Source organism: Varanus komodoensis, unplaced genomic scaffold (genome assembly GCF_004798865.1).
Source record: "Varanus komodoensis strain SLA01 unplaced genomic scaffold, ASM479886v1 scaffold36, whole genome shotgun sequence".
In the NCBI taxonomy this organism is placed as follows: domain Eukaryota; kingdom Metazoa; phylum Chordata; class Lepidosauria; order Squamata; family Varanidae; genus Varanus; species Varanus komodoensis.
In genome coordinates, this window is record NW_025335873.1 from 9,131,766 (window position 1) to 9,148,714 (window position 16,949).

Here is a 16,949-nt window from a genome sequence, read left to right on the forward strand (position 1 = left end):
AACGAACCACTGAAATGTTTAGAGGCACTGGAGCAGAGAAAAGCACAAGGGTATAAGAACGACAAATACGAAAGTTTTTTAATCCCTATGTAGACAAATTGTTGTTATTATTGCTTCTATTGTGTTCCTGGAAACATTTTGTTGAGTTGTTCTCTTCTGTTTCTTTCTGGAATGTAGCAACAATCACTTTATTGCCACTCTTACAGTTTTTTTAAAATTATAAACTATTATTTATTAGATTTATAACCTGCTTTTGTTCTGCTCTTGAGATTTTTAAGCATTTTTTTCTGTGAAATTGCTTATCCTAACTGGCATGGTTATGATGCACCTGCAAACTAGAGTTGAGCAAGCTTTAAGTTTCTGGGATCTTTGATTTTTCTCAAAACCCCGAGGTCCACCGACTGAGCCCAGCAAAACAGTGGCTCAGGAAGAATTGTGGAGCAAGCATGTAACTAATTCTTGGACCAGGCTTGGTCCGAGGATTAGTTCCTGGTGCCCAGTCAGGAGCTCTCACACTGATCATTCCTCACCCAGAATGAGTTCTGTCTTCCCCCAACTTTTATTGATTTCAGCAGTCTACTTTGGGGGCGAGGAAAAAGATAGAAACATAGAGCCAGTCAGAAGGGGCCTCCCGGCCATCTCGTCTGACCCCTGGCTCCAGCCGGCTCCACTCACGACATGCCCACCATGTGCACGTCCAGCCTATCCTTGAACACCCTCACCGGTGGGACCTCAGCCGCCCCCTGTGGAAGCCCATTCCACACCCTGGGGGTCCTGACTGTCAGGAAGTGCTTCCTGGCATCCAAATGGAACCTTGTTTTCGCTATTGTACAGCGATCGGGAGTGAGACATCCTTGCTGATTTACTGCGGATCCTCTAGAGAGCTTCCTTCTTCACTCTTGCTAGGGCGTGGGAATTCGAGGTGCCAGCCCGTCTTGGTAGGATTGGACTTGGACCGAAGTTCAGGGCCTGGATCTCGAATCGGAGAGCATCGCAGGGACGTATCGATCGTGCCCTGCAGATGGTTTGGACTTGAGCCAGCATGGCGAATGGGCAGGAATCCTGGGAGTTGAAGTATTTGATTTATTCCTCCAAGAGATGGCGGCCAGGGTGGGGTTGTAGTCCAAAGCTGAAAGAGAAGAGTTTGGGGAAGGCAATCGTGAGCTGGTGACACGGTTTGTGTGTTGTGCATTGCCAGGCATTTGAGCAGCTCGGGGCAGTAGGTTTGTGGGTGCGCACATGAGGCTTTTGAAATTGGGTGGACTTCAGAAAACAAAGCAGGCTATTTATGTGTCTTTGTGGGTGGTGGTAGGGATGGCTTGGTTTATTTTCTGGAGCTGATCTGATGAGAGCTGAGGCGGATGCACGGAGGTCACCCTAGAAATTAAACAAACAGAAATGCAAAGTTTGGCAACCCATTTCAGAGCTATCGTTGGGAGCAGGCGACGTTAAAATAGAACATGGGTATATCGAGGAAGGTTGTTTGTGTATGATTTGTCCTGTGATCTCTCATTTAGAACCCACTGGGCCAAAAGAGCAGCTGGCTGCTCCTCGAGGAATTTTATTCCCCGTCCTTTTCTCTCAGAATGCATCGGAGGGGTGCGTGTGGGGCTGCCGGGTGGATTCCTACTGGAAGACCGCGCGAGTTTTTCTGCTCTGGGGAGAGGCACTGGGTTGAAGTGGCCTCCATATTTGGTAGAGCCCTCAGTTTTCCTTGCATTCAACTGCTCAGCCAGGAGCATTTAGCTCTGGGTGCAAAAAGCTGGGTGTATGCAGGCTGCGAAGTCCAAGGCAGTCGTCACAAAGTTTCCCCCTCCTGATCTTTATTTTTATTGCTTAAGGTTTTTTTAGGGTTATTATGTTTGAACAGGGCACTGGTGGGCAAAGCGATTTCCCACAGCATCATCTTTATTTGCCTTCAGAAGAGCGGCTTTGTGTTCTGGAGTTTGGACTCTTCCCTTGCTTCGTATCAGATTCCTGGCCAAGCTGTTTTTCTCTGAGTCACACTGCTTTGCCATCTGGGAAATGCGTGTTGTGTAACTGGAGGTGCCCACCCCGCCAGCCATGTTATGTGTGGGCAAGCCCCACCCTGTGGCAACCATTTTGTGACAGTGCCCGCGACAGATTCCAGGCCTGTCCTTGATCCTAACATGCTGGGGACCCCTCTCTCCAGGTGATGTGCAGGAGAGAGGCAGGAGTTTATGACTCTAATTGAAACGAACGCGCACACACATTGGACTCCTCTAGTGGGAGCAAACCAGTGGAAAGGCCCGTGAATGTCGAAAGGATTGTGGGCGTGAGAAAGGCGTGTGAGCTTTGAAGCACATTTGTGGGCCGAGTCGTTCCTTCAAGATGGAGGCCTGCCCACTTTCGGGAGCTTCAAAGCAGGGGAAATGCTCTTGGCACAAAACCCAGCCTGAGCAGTTGTTCAAGAAGGCCAACCCTGGAGCTGGGTGGGCCTTTCGAGGCTTACGAGACCGATCTCGGGAAGGGGATGGCGTAAGAGGTCAAGTAGGAGCCAGGCCAGTGGAAATGGAAAACCCTTCAGCGTCGGGGTGCTCGGTTCTGCACGATATGTAGGTTTGTTAGTAAAATACTTCCCTGAAAACCGAGTGCGTAAGCAAAAGAGCACGGGCTTTGTTTGGATAGGCTTGGGTGGAAATGATTTGGGGGAAGTCCTTGGGCATCCAAAGTCAGGAGTTGTGTTCTGGAGAGAGGATCATGTGAAGCGGAGAGGGTTTCAGTGGGTTTTGGGTTGGCCCCGGACTTTATCGATTTAGTCAAACGTGTCAATCTCGCATTTTCCCCCCTATCAGCAGATGGAGGAATAGTTCCCACACCTTTCTCTGTCCATGTGTCCTCTGTCATTCTCGGGAACGTCTCATTCAATTTATTCCTCATCAGCGTTGAAATATTTTTCTCCACTTCCTTGGCTGCAGATGCAGCTTCTCTCGCGCTCGGCTGGAATGGTAATTGCTTCCAGCCTGGGCTTTGGCTTGTTCTGAGCTGGCTTTTTAAAGTATGTTTTGTTTCTCAAAGTGTGAATCCCCAGCCCTCATCTGCCTAAAATAGAATTGCGGAAGGCATACCAAGTATCCCTCCCTTCTCACTGATGACCTTAATATTTGAAGCAAGCTTGGCGATGGTTTGATCAGACTTATTGCAAAAACCTTCGCGTCTTTGCAGAAGAGGACGTTCGGAGCCGCGCAGTGGGTGGGTCTGAAGGGTGTTTGGCGCTGAGGGAAAGAGTGGCCCAAAGTCACTCCAGGACCTCCAAGGTCATTTGAGCCACCCCCCTCGTCCACGACTCTCTCCCGGCCTTCTCCAGCCTGTTGCCTTCCTGTTGGTTTGAACTTCCATCAGCCCCAGCTCGCGTGGTTAATGGTCAGCCGCACTGGGGCATGTAAGCCGAAGCAACCTGGGCTCTGTGCTGGGTTGCAGGAGCGGCTGTAACCACTCTGCAACGCTGCCATACGGGTCAAAACACTCTCGTGTTGAGAAAGAGAGAACTCCTAGCAAATGCAGCTCTCTGAGCACCTGCCCTTCATGGAGCAAACCCGATTCCATCCATGCACAAAGGGCAGGCAGTGGCAGGTTTTGGGGGACTCTGAGCTCCGCAGGAATGCTTTCGGGCAGCCTTCTCTGGCTGGAGGCTGATGGGAGTTGTATTCCAGCACTTCTGGAGGGCAGCCAATTCGGGAAAGCCACATCCCCCCCCCGCCCCGCAAATCTTAACTATCCTGGTGTTGACTGAGCATGCTCTGGGGTTGTTGATGTGCCTGATTGCCGGAGGGAGAAGAGGAAAGGCAGAGCTCACAGCAAGGATGGAAAAGTGCTGCAGAGAGGCTGGCTGGAAGTCTGGGAGGTCCCACTTCTTCCCCCCGGGGGCTGAGCGACAGGGTGCCTGAGAGCACTCCCCCAAAAGACCCACCCTCCCCCTTTTTCCGGAATTGACACATCTTCTTTCTGGCAGGTCACAGCTGACAAGAACTCCCACTAGTTTGATCTTGAAGGTTTTGGTGCTCATCACTGTGAATTTGTTAGGAATCGTGGGGGGATAGTTGCGGGCAGCTCCCTTCCTCTGGAAAATGAGTTTCTTGGGGAATGCGTTCTTTTGCAGGGTTAAAAATGCAGGCGCATAATTCATGGTTGTCGCAGTGTTTCCAAGAGTGGCTGCTGGTACTCCAGGTGTGCTAGAGACCCAGCGCTCCGAACGGATCCCGGGTCTGTTCCTGGAGACTTGCTTTTTCTGCAGTCTTGAGCATCCACCTGCCTCCTTCCTGGAATCTCTTGAATTGCCCTTGTGACGAATAGGGAAAACCTTGAACAGGGACCGTAGGGGTTTTTTTAAAACTTCCAGCCAGTGTTTTAGGAACTGCTTGGAGCTGTTTCACGCACCGCACTGGGTAACCCTGGTTTGCCGCCACCAGGAAGGTCCTAGGTTGTGTCCGCATATTATACTTTTGGGTGTATGGCTAAATAATTTAGGCATATGATTTGCAGCATCATGTGTGAAGGGACTCTGTCCAGAGGAAAAAAATACACACTCTTTACCATCAAAAGATGTTCTAATTCCTTATATTTTCTGCCAGTAGCTACAAAGACCACAAGGATCAGAATCCGAATTCCCCCTTTCCTTTTTTGTACCCTAGGGATGTAAAACATTTGATTCTTTTCAGTTTAATTATGCATTAAATGCTATGTTTTGCAAATTAAAAAAGCCGCATGCAGCATCTCCATTTCAGCACAAGCCTCGTCACTTGCATCTGAAAAGAGAATATTGGGCATAGTGACATTTTCTCTCTCCTTTTCCTTCTCCTCGTTCCTCCTTTTGCTTTCTGCTTCCTTTGCCCCTTTCCCCCACCAACTTTATTTTTTCCAGCATCGGTCCCTAAGGAATTATTCCGGGATGTGCGAGCGTCCTGCAGTTTGCCAGTATGTTCAGCTCTGCAGTGCAGGGTTTAGCAGATCGCCTTGTATTCTGGGCTTACCCCAGTCTTGAAAATGCTGCAAGAAATTTCTGCAGGAGGATGAGAACAGGCGCAGCCCCATGGGATGCCCGGCAGCCCGGCATCCCTCTGCACAGAAGTGAATGCGATGGAGTCTGGGCTAGGGCTCTCCTGGGTGCCATGTGTAAGAGAACGGGTGAGCGAGACGCCTGGGTTGCTATTTTCTTAACATGGCCTTTCACCTTTAATTGGGGGGGGGGGCTCAAGGCCAAGCTTCTGGTCATGCTGCCGCCCTTTCTGAAAAGGTGGGATTCTTGAGAACGCCATCTTTGCTCGACAACGGCTGCTGAGGCTTCCTGGGATCGTGTGCTGCTGGGTGGCCTGCAGCAGCAGCCTCTCCAGGCTCTCTCCTCGCTCTGCCACCACCCGTGTGGCCTTGGCCTCGTCCCGCACACGCCCGTGGACAGACAGCGAAGGTGGGGAAACCTGGCTGGGCTCCCCTGCCCCCAGCACCCACCCCGACGGGCGCGGACCCGGCGCTGGCCAGCCACGGGCTTGGCTCTCGGCGTCAGAGCGATCTGGAGCTGGGCGCGTCGAGGCAGCAGCAGAAATGCAAGAAGAGCCGTTGCTGAAACATGATGCGCAGGCGGCTTCCGCGGACATGCGGGGTCTCTTGGTGCACATTTCATCCTCGAGGCTTGGGAGCAGGGCTGGTGCATGCTTACGCAGAGGCACCGTTGGAAAGGGCCTCGGAGAGTCCCTGGGCCCTCCGCTCTCAGTTGCATCCCGGCTGTCTGGGGGTGCATCCAGCGACGAGAGGCCGCTTCCTCCCATGTCCCCCCTCCACTGGGCGGCTTTCTCTGTTAGGAAATTTCTCCGAATGTTGAGCCCAGATCTGCATCCCTGCAGACGCCGGCCAGCCAGCATGGAGCAAAGGCGCTGTTCATAGCCGGTGCAGACGCCTCCGGAGGGCTACACCCAGGCACACTGTCCTCCCAAGCCCACGGAAAGCCCCGATCCGGATGGGAGCCTGAGAATGGACATTTCTGAGCCCTCCAGAGGAGAGAAGCTCTTCTTTGCGCACTACCACAGATCGGGCCAACGGCCGCTCTCGGCTCGCGTATCCGGCGCGAGGGTCTCCCACCTCTGCTTGCACTTCCGGTCCTTTCCCGACGGGGGGCCGTGCCCAGGCCACGAATACCGGGGAGGAGAAGTTGGGAAGAGCAGAAAGAAGCTCAGCTATGAAGAGCAGGTTTCTGAAGCATGCTAACAGCCTGGGTGCTATTTATAAAACGATCACACTGCCAGAAAAAAAAAAGATCTTGTCTGCACAATTTAGAAATGCAAATAGAATCTCACACCTCTGCTTTTCTGTTAAGGAAGCTTGTTTGAACGTGGCGAAAGCATTAGAATCCGGAAAGTTTTAACACCGACGCTGCTTCCAAACCTTACTTGTCCGCCTCATCCGGCAAAATGCAGCAGGGCTTGCTGTTTACCTCCAGAATTACCTCCTGAGAAGCTCCCTGTTTTCAGTATTTTGATGGAGTCGGCGCCCTTCCCCGCCCCCTCTGCTTTTACCGCTGTTCCTATCACAAATCCGCACTGGCACCGTGGCCCTTCCTTGTCTCTCTCTGCCGGTTTAAAGATTAATGAGGCTTCACTTAAATGCACTACTAGCTTGTCAGTTGCTGCCTTGGTGATTTTATGCATTTTTAAAAGGAGACGTGCGCACGAGGGGAGGCCAGGAGCTCAGCAGCACCGTTAGTAAAAGGAACGGCGATTGCACTCACAACGGGGCACCGCTTCCCCCCCTGCGGATGAACCCGCATCCTTCTGGGAGGAGGACGCCTTGAGAGCCTTCAGTGCTGCAATGCTTCGAACAAGTCGACTTATTTGATTTATATTATTGCATGCGATTTGCTAAATATTTCAGCATAGCAGCTGGACACAGACCAAGTGCATTTAAGGGATTTAGCCGTGCATCATGTACATGCGTTTCCTCTCCTTATCCCATTTTTCAGCTTGGTAAGCAGGTGGTTGTCTCCAGAGCTTTTTGACTGGGATGAAAAATCATGGCTTGCATTCCTTCTGAATCAAAACTTTTCTCCAGCCACTTCGGTTTCTCTGCAGACTGTGGTGCCCAGTGTGGGGGTTATTTATATATAAACGTTGATATGTCAGCCCATCCCATAGATACGCAGACGCAGGTCTTTTGCTGAGTCAGAATCCAGGCATGGTTTTTATGCCGAGTCAGAAACTGGGCAGGGTGGAAAGATTTCTGCAAGGCTTCCGTTCGTTGTGCGGACCGGTGGAAGCCGGCATTGCGCTTCGTCGGGTGGGTGTGTGGGTGTTCGAGACACCAATTTAGTCCACCAAATTATCCATCTGTAAGCAACTTTAAAACCGTTCTCCACCACCCTGTCCTTGGATAAATACTGCTGTGCGCCAGAGCACCTGGCGAGCCTTTCGCTGTTCCACTTTCTTAGCTCTCCTGCTCTTTCCCGGTTTGCTCATGAGCTGTGTCCAGGAACGTGGGAGGGAATTTGACTAGCCCCAGGTAATAGCGTAGGCTCCAGATGCTGTGCCCCCCTTTTAAAGGATAAATCGATCGCCCTGTTGGGATCCTCCCATCCCGTTGCCTTGGTTGTGTTCAGGTTGGGTTGTGAACAGCACAGAGAGCTTGGTCTGTTGGATGTGTGGAAACCGCTTGGATTCTGTCGAGGGGAAATGGAGTGATCACAGTTCGGCCGGCAGCGCGAACCCAGGGGTGGCAGTGGCTGCTTGGGGCTCTGCTCCCTGGCGCCTCGGACTGAGGGTCCCCACTGGGTTGTGCAGGCAGCACAGGAGATCCGTCCCTGGCCACCTCCTCCTCCGTGGTGGCTCCTGACGTGTGGACGTAGGCAGCTGCCTTGGGCTGGAGCCCCAGCGGAAGGAGTCCCTCTCCAGGGTTCCCAGCAGGCGTCGTTTTGAGCCCTCCCTGCAGGTGCCGGGACAGTCTGCATGCAAGGACCCATTGGCCCTCCCCTGCAAAGAAAGCAAGGTTCCAGTCCTCATGAGTGTGAATTCGAACACATCTGATTGTGCCCACTCTCGGTCTGCCTGAGGAGTGTGGGCACCAGCTGTGCGTGTTTCAGGGCTGGAGAAAGTGGCCGGCGCGGGAGCCTGCTTGGAAGCAGCGGCCCTAACCCTTTAAGAGTCTGCCCTGCATCTGCGTGCAGCGGAGGAGCCCCCAATCGCCCTCCCGAGTCCCCTGCACCGAGGTCTCCTTTTAATGTGCAAGGGCAGTGGCACGCGCAGCCGGCACCTTTGGTCCTTCCTCCGACAGATCTCCTCTGATACCCTTGAAAATGTCGGTGCAGCAGAGCCCGGGGGCTGCCCAGGGCAGAGCGCACGGGAACGTGCTGGTTGCAGAAACGCGCCATGAGGAGTTGAGGCTCTTTGGAGTTTGCAGGGAGGGGAGACCAGCTCGGAGGGACCCTGGAAGGGGTGTGCTTGGAAAAGCGTCTTTTTGCCAAAAAAGCGAGGCCTCGGTGAAGGTGCTGGTGTCTGCACCAGCCCATGTTTATGTTTGCTCTGGAGCAGCTGAGCAGATGTGTCGCAGTGGGAAGGCTCGGGTGAGGGCAGGTTTGGTGTTTTAAAAGGGGGGACCCTCAGCCTCTGGGGAGCCTCGGTGGCTGGGGAAAGAGGGTGGGATCGCCTAAGGAACTCGGGCGCCCCACTTCAGCTCACCTCCGCCGTAACGGCCCGATTTGATCTCGGGGTCAGTGTCTTTTTGCCTGAAGTTTGTTTGTCCTTCTGAAGCGTTTCTCTGGCAAGTGCCTCTCCTTCCGTCCCTCTGGCGGACCTTGTCCCGGCCTCTGCCGGGTGCTGCCACGGAAGAGCTCCGCTCTGCTCGCGGGGCAGCTGCTGTGCGCCTTTGACCCAGAATCCCAGTGCCTGGCTGTGATGGATGCCGCAGGAGAGAACTTTGGACGGGGGCCAGGAATTAAAATTTTACTGCAGAAAGAACACGACGCGCTTTCTGATTTCCAACTGTGCCTCAGTGGCGAGGGAAGCTACCTGTGAAACGAGACTGGAAAGACACCTGTTTTTCAGGGTTTGGGGCACAAGAATGAAAACAAGCACCCAATTAAAAGCAGGTTTTTGTTGGTCATTCCAGCGTGCCTGAAAAAGCCAGGATTGCTGGGCCCCATTTCCCCCGCTCTTTTTGCGGGTGCCTAGCCTCGTTTGCAGGCAGCAGGCTCCGCATCACAGTCCTGGTGATGTCCTGGTCCTGGCCCTGCAGCTCAGCGGGCACGGGGCCGGTCACAGCATCGCAGCCCAACCTTCCTCCCGGGGTTCAGTGAAACCGGCGAGGAAGCGAATCGAGAGGTCGTGTGTTGGCACGGGTTTCTTGCAAGAGGAAAGAAAGGGGGATATATTTGCAATACTAAGCAAAGCGCTCCGGTTGATCTCCTGGCTTTGTAGACGCTGCACAGCCTTTCGTATAGATGCTCATCACTGGCGGCGTAAGGTGGGTTACCTCCAGGCGCTTAGCACAGGCTTGACACCGTGTGCCTCCCGAGCGAGCCCCTCGCTGTGCGTTAGCGCGCTGAACTTCTTGTTCCCAGCTTTGCGTGTGCCCCGGCGCTTAACTTCCCGAGGCGGCAGCTGAAAGCAGCCCTGAAAGCGATCCTGTGGAATGGCTTCTGTTAGATGTTTCCAGCTAGAGAGGCCGAGTGCAGCTTTCCTGCTGCAGAGAAGCACTTGTGGAGAAATTGCACGATTCTTCAGCTCCCTCTAACCTGAAGACGGTTTCTTCAGCTTGGTGGAGCACAGTCCCTGCCCTAACTTTGTTTGCGTCTTTCTGTTGGGAGGAAAGGCCGGTCAAACGAGCTCTGCTAACGATACCCGTCAAACTTGTCTGCAGCGGCAACGCAGCGAGGCACGGAGGCTGCGTTGCCGTCGCCTCTTCAGCATTAGCTCTCAGTTGCCGAACACACTTCTCTCCGTGTAGCAAAGGTCCGGTACTCACAAAGCCGAGCAGCGTTTTGAAGCGCTTCTGGGTTTCCCGAAGGGACCGCAAGGGATTGTTCACCGGCATCCTTGATGCAGGTACGTTTCAATCCTGCAGACTGCATCGGTGTCTCTCCCCTCGGTGGGCTTTGGCAGGACATTCGGAACCGGCTCAGCCCGCGGGCTTAGCGAAGGCTGCCTTTGGCATGTGGCCACCGAGGAACGGCAGAGGGCGAGCTCAGGACTGGCGCTCTTTGAGGCCTGTGTGTGTTGTGTCTGGGAGCGTGTAAGGCTGTGCAGGGGGAAGCCAGGGCAGGGACTGGGCCGAGGAAGACGCGGGGCTCAATGCCACAGCTGCTAGGAGAGCACAGGCGACAGGAATCGGCGTGGCTGTTTTGAGTTCCTCCTTTAAGCAAAAGCGAGCTGGGCCGGACCTTTAGTGGAGAACGCGGGAGATCTTGCTCTGACGCAATCGGCCACTCGATCGGTTCACTGCCCAGGATTGCCGATTGGCTGGTCCGTGCGTTTCCTGTTCGTTTCGTTGCACTATAATTATGCTGGCATGCTTATGAAAGCCTTTGGTGTCTCGGGCACTTTTTCTGTTGTAGTGTGATGCAACAAGATCGGCGGAACTCCAGTGCCGAGCTGTGAGATTTTCAGAAAACTCGGAGCTGCAGCTTCTCTCGTGCGTGTCCATTTGACTCTGCTTGTGTTAGTGAATAAAATGTTTCAAAGGACCCCCCGGGCTAATTTTGGATCCCCACAGATTCCAGGGTTTTCATGTGATGGGGCGACAGTGGAGCACATCTGGAAGTCACCAGGTTGGGGACAGCTGAGCTCAGGCTGGGATGCGCCTCGTTCCGCACAGAGCTTGGGCATAGAAACGCGGGTATATGGTTACATCGTTTATTTATAGCATTTTTATCTCACTGCTCAGCAAAAAGACGCCCGGAGCAGCTTTCATGTCATCAGTAAAGCAAGACAGCCCTTCCCTGTCACAGGGTTATAATCCAGAAAGGCACTGCATGCAAGGAAACGGGAACTGGAGGGGAGAGGAAACTCGTCTTGCAGAAGGGCGGCTGGAACGGGCCTGCTCCTCTGCCCTCCTGCCCCCTCCCGACCTGCTGCTTAGGGGTCATGCGCTGGCAAAGGGGCCCCTGTGGGTGGGGTGGGTAGTGCCCAGCCCTGTCCAAGCCCAGGAAATCTGCCTCCAGTGACGATTCTGAGGCCAAAGGACCCTGCGAGGTAAGACGCTGCAGGGTCCTCCTCAAGAGCAGCAACTCTGGCCAGCTTGCAACTGGTCTGGGGTGGTGCTGAAGGCCGGGTGGGATCAGCCTTCCGTCCCGTCCCAGGTCCCACACCAGCCTTCGCCAGCCTTGCGCTCTGGGGACCTGTTGGGATGCAGTTCCCAGCAACCCCAGTCAGCTGTCCAACCCATTTGTGTAGCCCAGCTGCTCTCGCCCCAGGCCGCCTCCTCAAAGTCGCCCTTCACCCCGCTCAGCTCCGGGCCAAATTCAAGCTGGACATGCGGAGGCGATTCGGGTGCCGAAGGACCTCCTGGACGATCTTGGGGAAAGTGGAGCCCAATCTGAATCCTCCTCGCCTGAAAATCTCCAAGTGGCGACCATATTTCCCAGCTTCCGCAGACGACTGCTTTCTCGGCGCAAGTTCGTCACCTCTGCTTCTTTGCCCACGTGTGATTCTCACGCTGTCTCCCCGAAGTGCTTACTTTTGGTTGCAGTGTTGTGTCTGCAGATGGCAACGAACTCCTGCTTGTCTGCCAAATCCGCTCGTTTGGTGTAAATCTAACTTTCACTTTCCCCTTTAATTGGAAGATGTGCTTGGTGGAATCCTCTCGGCCCTCTCCTGGCACTTCGACCGGCTCTCGCTCTCTCTGGGACACGAGGGTTTAATTATTCTGCGCCAAGAGCACATCACTCTTTTTCAAGTTACTCCTCCTGACCCAGCATTTTTGCCAAGCAGAAGTTTTAAATTCTCAGCAGAGAAATGGATGGCTTGATAGACACATTCCAGCCGTTTCTGTTTGTTCTCAAGATTTGGGACAGTGAGAGAAATGCTCAGGGCGGACGGCTGTCGGGGACGCCCAAATAATCCCCAGAAAGCAACAGCATGGGGCGTGGGGCCCCCGCTGCCCTCCACGGGCTTGCGCAGCGTAACTCTAACCTACCAGCCTGAGAAAGGCCTGTATGACCAGCATGCTAAGAAGGGAAGGAGTACTTTCCCCTGGAACCAATATTAATTGGGTCGCTAGAATGGATAAGGAATTCAACCCTGACGGCTCTTTAGAAGGGCAGGCACTCAAGCTGAAGCTCAAATTCTTTGGCCACCTAATGAGGAGGAAGGGCTCCCTGGAGAAGCGCCTGATGCTGGGACCACTGAGGGCCAAAGGAGAAGGGGACGAGGTGGCTGGACGGGGTCACTGGGACGGAGGGTGTGGGCTTGGGTGGGCTCCAAGGAACGGTAGAGGACAGGAGAAGCTGGGGAATGTTGTCCATGGGGTCACAAAGAGCTGACTGAACAACAAGCAGCTATAATGCCGAACAGATCTAGAAATCAAAGTAAGGTTTTTCTCGGATGACTTCTTCGGAAGCACAAGGCTTTTGTACGAGCAATATACTAAAATTAGTGCCTTGGCCATTTCCAGTACTTTCTCCACTTAAAATCTAATAAAGGAAGTACGTGCCGTGAGTAGCCGTATTTGCAAAACATCTCGAAGTATTTCACTAAATAAATAAAGATCTGAATTTGTTTGCATTTAACATTTAAACCACACTAAGTGCACTTGTATCGATTCCCTCTCCCCCGTCAAATATTTCAGGTCAGCTACTAGATACACTTTTTGGATAGTTTTACACCACGTGAAATCAACATGAAATGATTTAAAACCTTTTGGTTCTTGAACGGAAGTGAAACAAAATTCTCAATCTGTTTGCTATCCATCAAGTTGGGACCGTGAGTTTCTGTTCTGGAAGGTTCCTGGAAGCCCACTTCTCTGCCGGCGGCTGGGAGGGGGCGCTGTGGACCCTTCCACACAGCCCGCCTGGGCCCCGGGGCCTCCAGGTGCCCACCTCCGCCGCGAAGCCTTTTGCTTTTTCACAGGAAAAACGGTAGCTTGGGTGCCTGGCTGACCTTGCACACCTGTCTCACGCAGGGCACGCGCTTCAGAGGGTGTCCGATTTCTCTCCACACACCTCCGCCTCTCTCTCTCCCCTGCTGTGCCTTGCAGGTACGCTGCAGAGTCCGACTGCTGGAGCATCGCACCTGTGTGACCCCCTGAGCCGTCAAGAGACGGAGCCGCTTATGAGGAGGTTCTGGCAGACGAAACAGTGCCTAGCAAAGACACCCAGGAGGAGGGAGAAAGAGAAAGGGGAAGGGCACCGAAGCTGAAACCCACCCTAGCCAGCCATGGTAGGTCCCCGCCTGCAGCGGAAGGGGGTGCGGATCAGCCCCCCTCCTCACTGTGCTGAGCAGCAGAGTCGCGAAAGCAGCAGCGAGGGGGCGGGGAAGAGGCTTTGCGAAAGGTGTCCTGGCACCCACTTCAGGCCCGGCGAAAGCGGCTGCATTAATTCGGGGCAGGGGTGGGACCTCGGAGCGGAGGCTGTGGCGCATGAACGACGAAGTGCCGAGACCGGCTGCGCACGCAGAACGTTTCCTAACGAACGTGGCTTTAGGGGGGCGCCTTGAGAGACGGGCTGAGGCGAGCGCCACCCCTCCAGAGCACGACGGAAGGCCGATGCCGCTCGGCACTGTGCTCTTGGCATGGCGATATTTCTCTATCCGGGGAGCCCCCCCCCCCCCCGGGGGGATTGTGGGAGTCGCATCCGGGGGCACCGTGTCGAGGCAGCTGGTCCACAGCGCCCACAGGCACGTGGCTGGCGAGCTGCTTGCTGGAGCGCAGGCTGGGGGCACGGTGGCACACAGGCGGTTAACGAGCGCCTGCCAGCTGGCTGCCAGGAGCGTCTCCCGCACCTATTGATTTCCGTAGTCCTCCAAATGTTCTTGCTCGGAGGCGGCGTGGGCAGGGCTGGGTGCGAGCGGGGCCTGCACCGAGGATCCGAGGGGGCTGCCGGCATCCGGCGGTGGCTGGGGTCCCGCTCCTCCGGCACGGCACGGGGTGCATCTCCTCTGCCTGGGGTGGCAGCCCTGGGAAGGGGGCGCTGGCTGAGCTCCGCCCTCCGCACACCAGCCCAGGTGGGCCCGTGGGGGGGGAGCGGAGCCGCGTTGCCCTCGTGTGTGTTGGAACCCTCCCGGCCCTGCAGGCCCGGGCAGAGCCCCACATGGCCCAGGCCCCGTTTTGCAGCCATTGCTGGGAGATGAGTCCAGGATGCGCCCCACGGGGCGTGCAGGCGCTCCCCTTCCTTTTGAGGCACGGTCTGAAGAGGGGGTGTCTGTTGCACACTCGTGGCTGGTGAGAAATGCCCTCCTCTGGCAAGTCATAGAGGCCCCTTCGACACCCCACCAAGCCACACCTTCTGGTGGTGAATTCGAGAATAAGCCCTGCAGGGAGACACAGAATCAGAGACTGGCAGAGCCGGAAGGGGCCATGAAGGCCCTCGGGTCCAAGCCCTGCTGGTGCAGGACACCACGTCACACCATCTCACCCAGGGGGCTGCCCAGTTTCCGTTTGAATGGGGGAGAGCCCCCCACCTCCCCGGGCAGCCGGTCCCACTGCCGAATCGCTCTGACCGCGAGGAAGCTGCTCCTGCTGCCCAGCCTGGATCTGGGTTGTCACAACTTGAATTCATTATTCCGTGTCCTGCACTCCGGCGTCGGAGTTTCGCGATGACACGCCTTTCCCCAAATCTTAGGTATTTAGTTTTGCCTCGAAGTGGCTTCGTCAGTGGCTTTCTGAACTAGGCGTGGGAAGGGGCTTGTGCCCCTTCCGCCCGTCCGCACACAGGAACCTCCCCGTCCCTCCCGTGCGGCCGTCCCGCTCCCCTTCCCTAAACGGCCCCCCTCCGTCCTTCCTCGCCACAGAGATCCATCCGGTCCTTTGCAAATGACGACCGGCACGTGATGATGAAGCACGCGAGCATCTACCCGTCTCCCGAGGAACTCGAGGCCGTCCAGAACATGGTCTCCACCGTCGAGTGTGCCCTGAAGCAGGTCTCCGACTGGATGGACGAGGCGAAGCTGGCCAGGGCGGACGGCGGCCCGGATGGCAGAGAGGAGCCGGCGGAGAGCAAGTGAGTGCACCGGGGCTCGCGGCGCCTGGGGGGCCCTGGGCTGGGGCTCGGCCGGGGGGCTCGGCTTCAGCCTGGCGGCTGCCACGCTCCTCCTCCCTGCTTTCCCTCCGCTCCGAATGCCGAATTCCGCTCCCTGGAGCCTTAGGCGGAGGTCCCCGGAAAGACCTCCTTCCCGAACCTCGCGCCCTCCAGCTGCGTCGGAGGCAGCTCCCATAATGCCCGTGCTGGCTGAGAACTGTGGGAGTTGTCATTCAGTGGAGCTTTGGTGGGTCGTGTGGGCAAAGAGGGGGTTGCCCGTATGCCTCTCTCGGGGTTTGCTAAAACCGCAGGGCCAGAGGCAGGCGGTCTGAGGGCCTGGCCAGCCGGCCATGCCCCCTTCCTCTTTGGGAGGGACAGAGTGCCTGCCTGCCGAGGCGCTCGCAGCGAGACTCTTGCGGCCGCCAGGCAGGGAGCCGGCGGGTTAATCAAGGCCAAGGCACACGAGCTGAGAGCGAGCTGGGCCGTGCTGCAGCTGTCGGAGCCCTGCAAGCGGAGGAGCAGCGCGAGCGGCACCGAGCGGGCTGGAGGGAAAGGCATGCGGCTGGCGCCCGTGCCAAGTTGGCGGCGGCGAGCGAGCGAGCGCTTCCCTCCCTGCCGGGCTTAGCCAGGAGGGGAGGTTCCGCCCAGGGGGATCGCCAGCCGGGAGCAGCTTGTGCAGAACATCTGCCTCTGCTCCCTCCACCGTCCCCCCTGCGACCCTTTCGGCCTTTCCGAGCCATTTGGGGAGCGGCGGAAGGAACGCCCTTGTTTCCCGCTGGCTCCTGGTTTTTAACCAGGACCGATCGCCCACTGCTGGGGCGAGCATTGCTGCGGAGTCCTGCACAAATCGGGGAAAGCAAGCGAGAAGAGCCATAGCACAAAGCAAATTATCCATACTTAAGATAAGATTGATTCGGTTATGGCTGTTTAAGTGGTCTCAAAACGCCATTTCACGGCCCGGGCTTCCCCCCCACGCCACCCCTCCCTCCCCTCCCGCCGGCTCGACTTGGAATTAATGGCTCTTGTGTTAAAATGGTCCAAAGCGATGGTGTTTGTGGATTAATATTTTAAACCACGCGGCCACTTTGCCAGCCCAGGGTGTTTGGGTGTTTGATTTGGTTAGGAGGGCACCTTGCAGTCGCTGCAGCCGAGTCGATCACTTGATGTTTTGTGGCTGCGGCAGTTCAGGGCTGTGTGTGTGTGTGTGTGTGTGTGTGTGTGTGCGCGCGCGCATTGATGGAACTATGTTATATGAATATCTAAGGAAGCCCAACACTGTTTAACATCTTCCAGGCTGTGGATTTCTGGGAAGTTATTTGGGATTAAAATCAGAGGCGAAGGGTGCGTGTGTGTTTCTCCACCGTTCACCTTAAGCACTTCCAAAACGCAGTGGCAGGTGATGAAGAAACTTCCAGAGTACCTGGCAGGTTTCCGCCTTGCATCGCCCTGGGCCCGGCCGATCAGTAGCTGCTACCTTTCTGTCCAGGTGGTCGGCACAGAGCCTAGAACAGGGCTGGGCTTTCCGGGCCATGGAGGAGGGCCAAAATCGCATTATTTTCAATGGAACTTTACCCCTATTTTAGGGTTAGGGGTGTGCCCCAGGTTAGGGTTAGGGTTAGGAAAACGAGGTGTCCTGGCATGGATCTGATGGTTGGAATGCGCTTAGAATGGGCAGAAATGTTGAGCTGTGCCAAAAAACCCTCTCAAAGGAGGCTTTTAAAAAATCGCATTATCTTCAGTGGAACTTGATCCCTATTTTAGGGTTAGGGGTGTGCCCCAG

The 16,949-nt window shown here is 55.4% G+C and overlaps 2 protein-coding genes across 2 annotated transcripts in view; one reads left to right on the plus strand and one right to left on the minus strand.

The window, feature by feature from the left end:
• Window positions 1–5,783, minus strand: part of CRB2 (crumbs cell polarity complex component 2) — an 87,987-nt gene extending 82,204 nt beyond the window's left edge. Inside the window, exon 1 of the mRNA XM_044439729.1 lies at window positions 5,192–5,783. Coding sequence (XP_044295664.1) covers window positions 5,192–5,783 — 592 coding nt within the window. The remainder of the gene's footprint in view (window positions 1–5,191) is intronic.
• Window positions 1–16,949, plus strand: part of LOC123028185 (spermatid perinuclear RNA binding protein) — a gene marked incomplete at its 3' end in the record, with an annotated part of 57,807 nt that overhangs the window by 17,423 nt on the left and 23,435 nt on the right. The window contains exons 2-3 of the mRNA XM_044439730.1: window positions 13,192–13,373; window positions 14,943–15,151. Of these exons, the coding sequence (XP_044295665.1) occupies window positions 13,371–13,373; window positions 14,943–15,151 (212 nt within the window). The remainder of the gene's footprint in view (window positions 1–13,191; window positions 13,374–14,942; window positions 15,152–16,949) is intronic.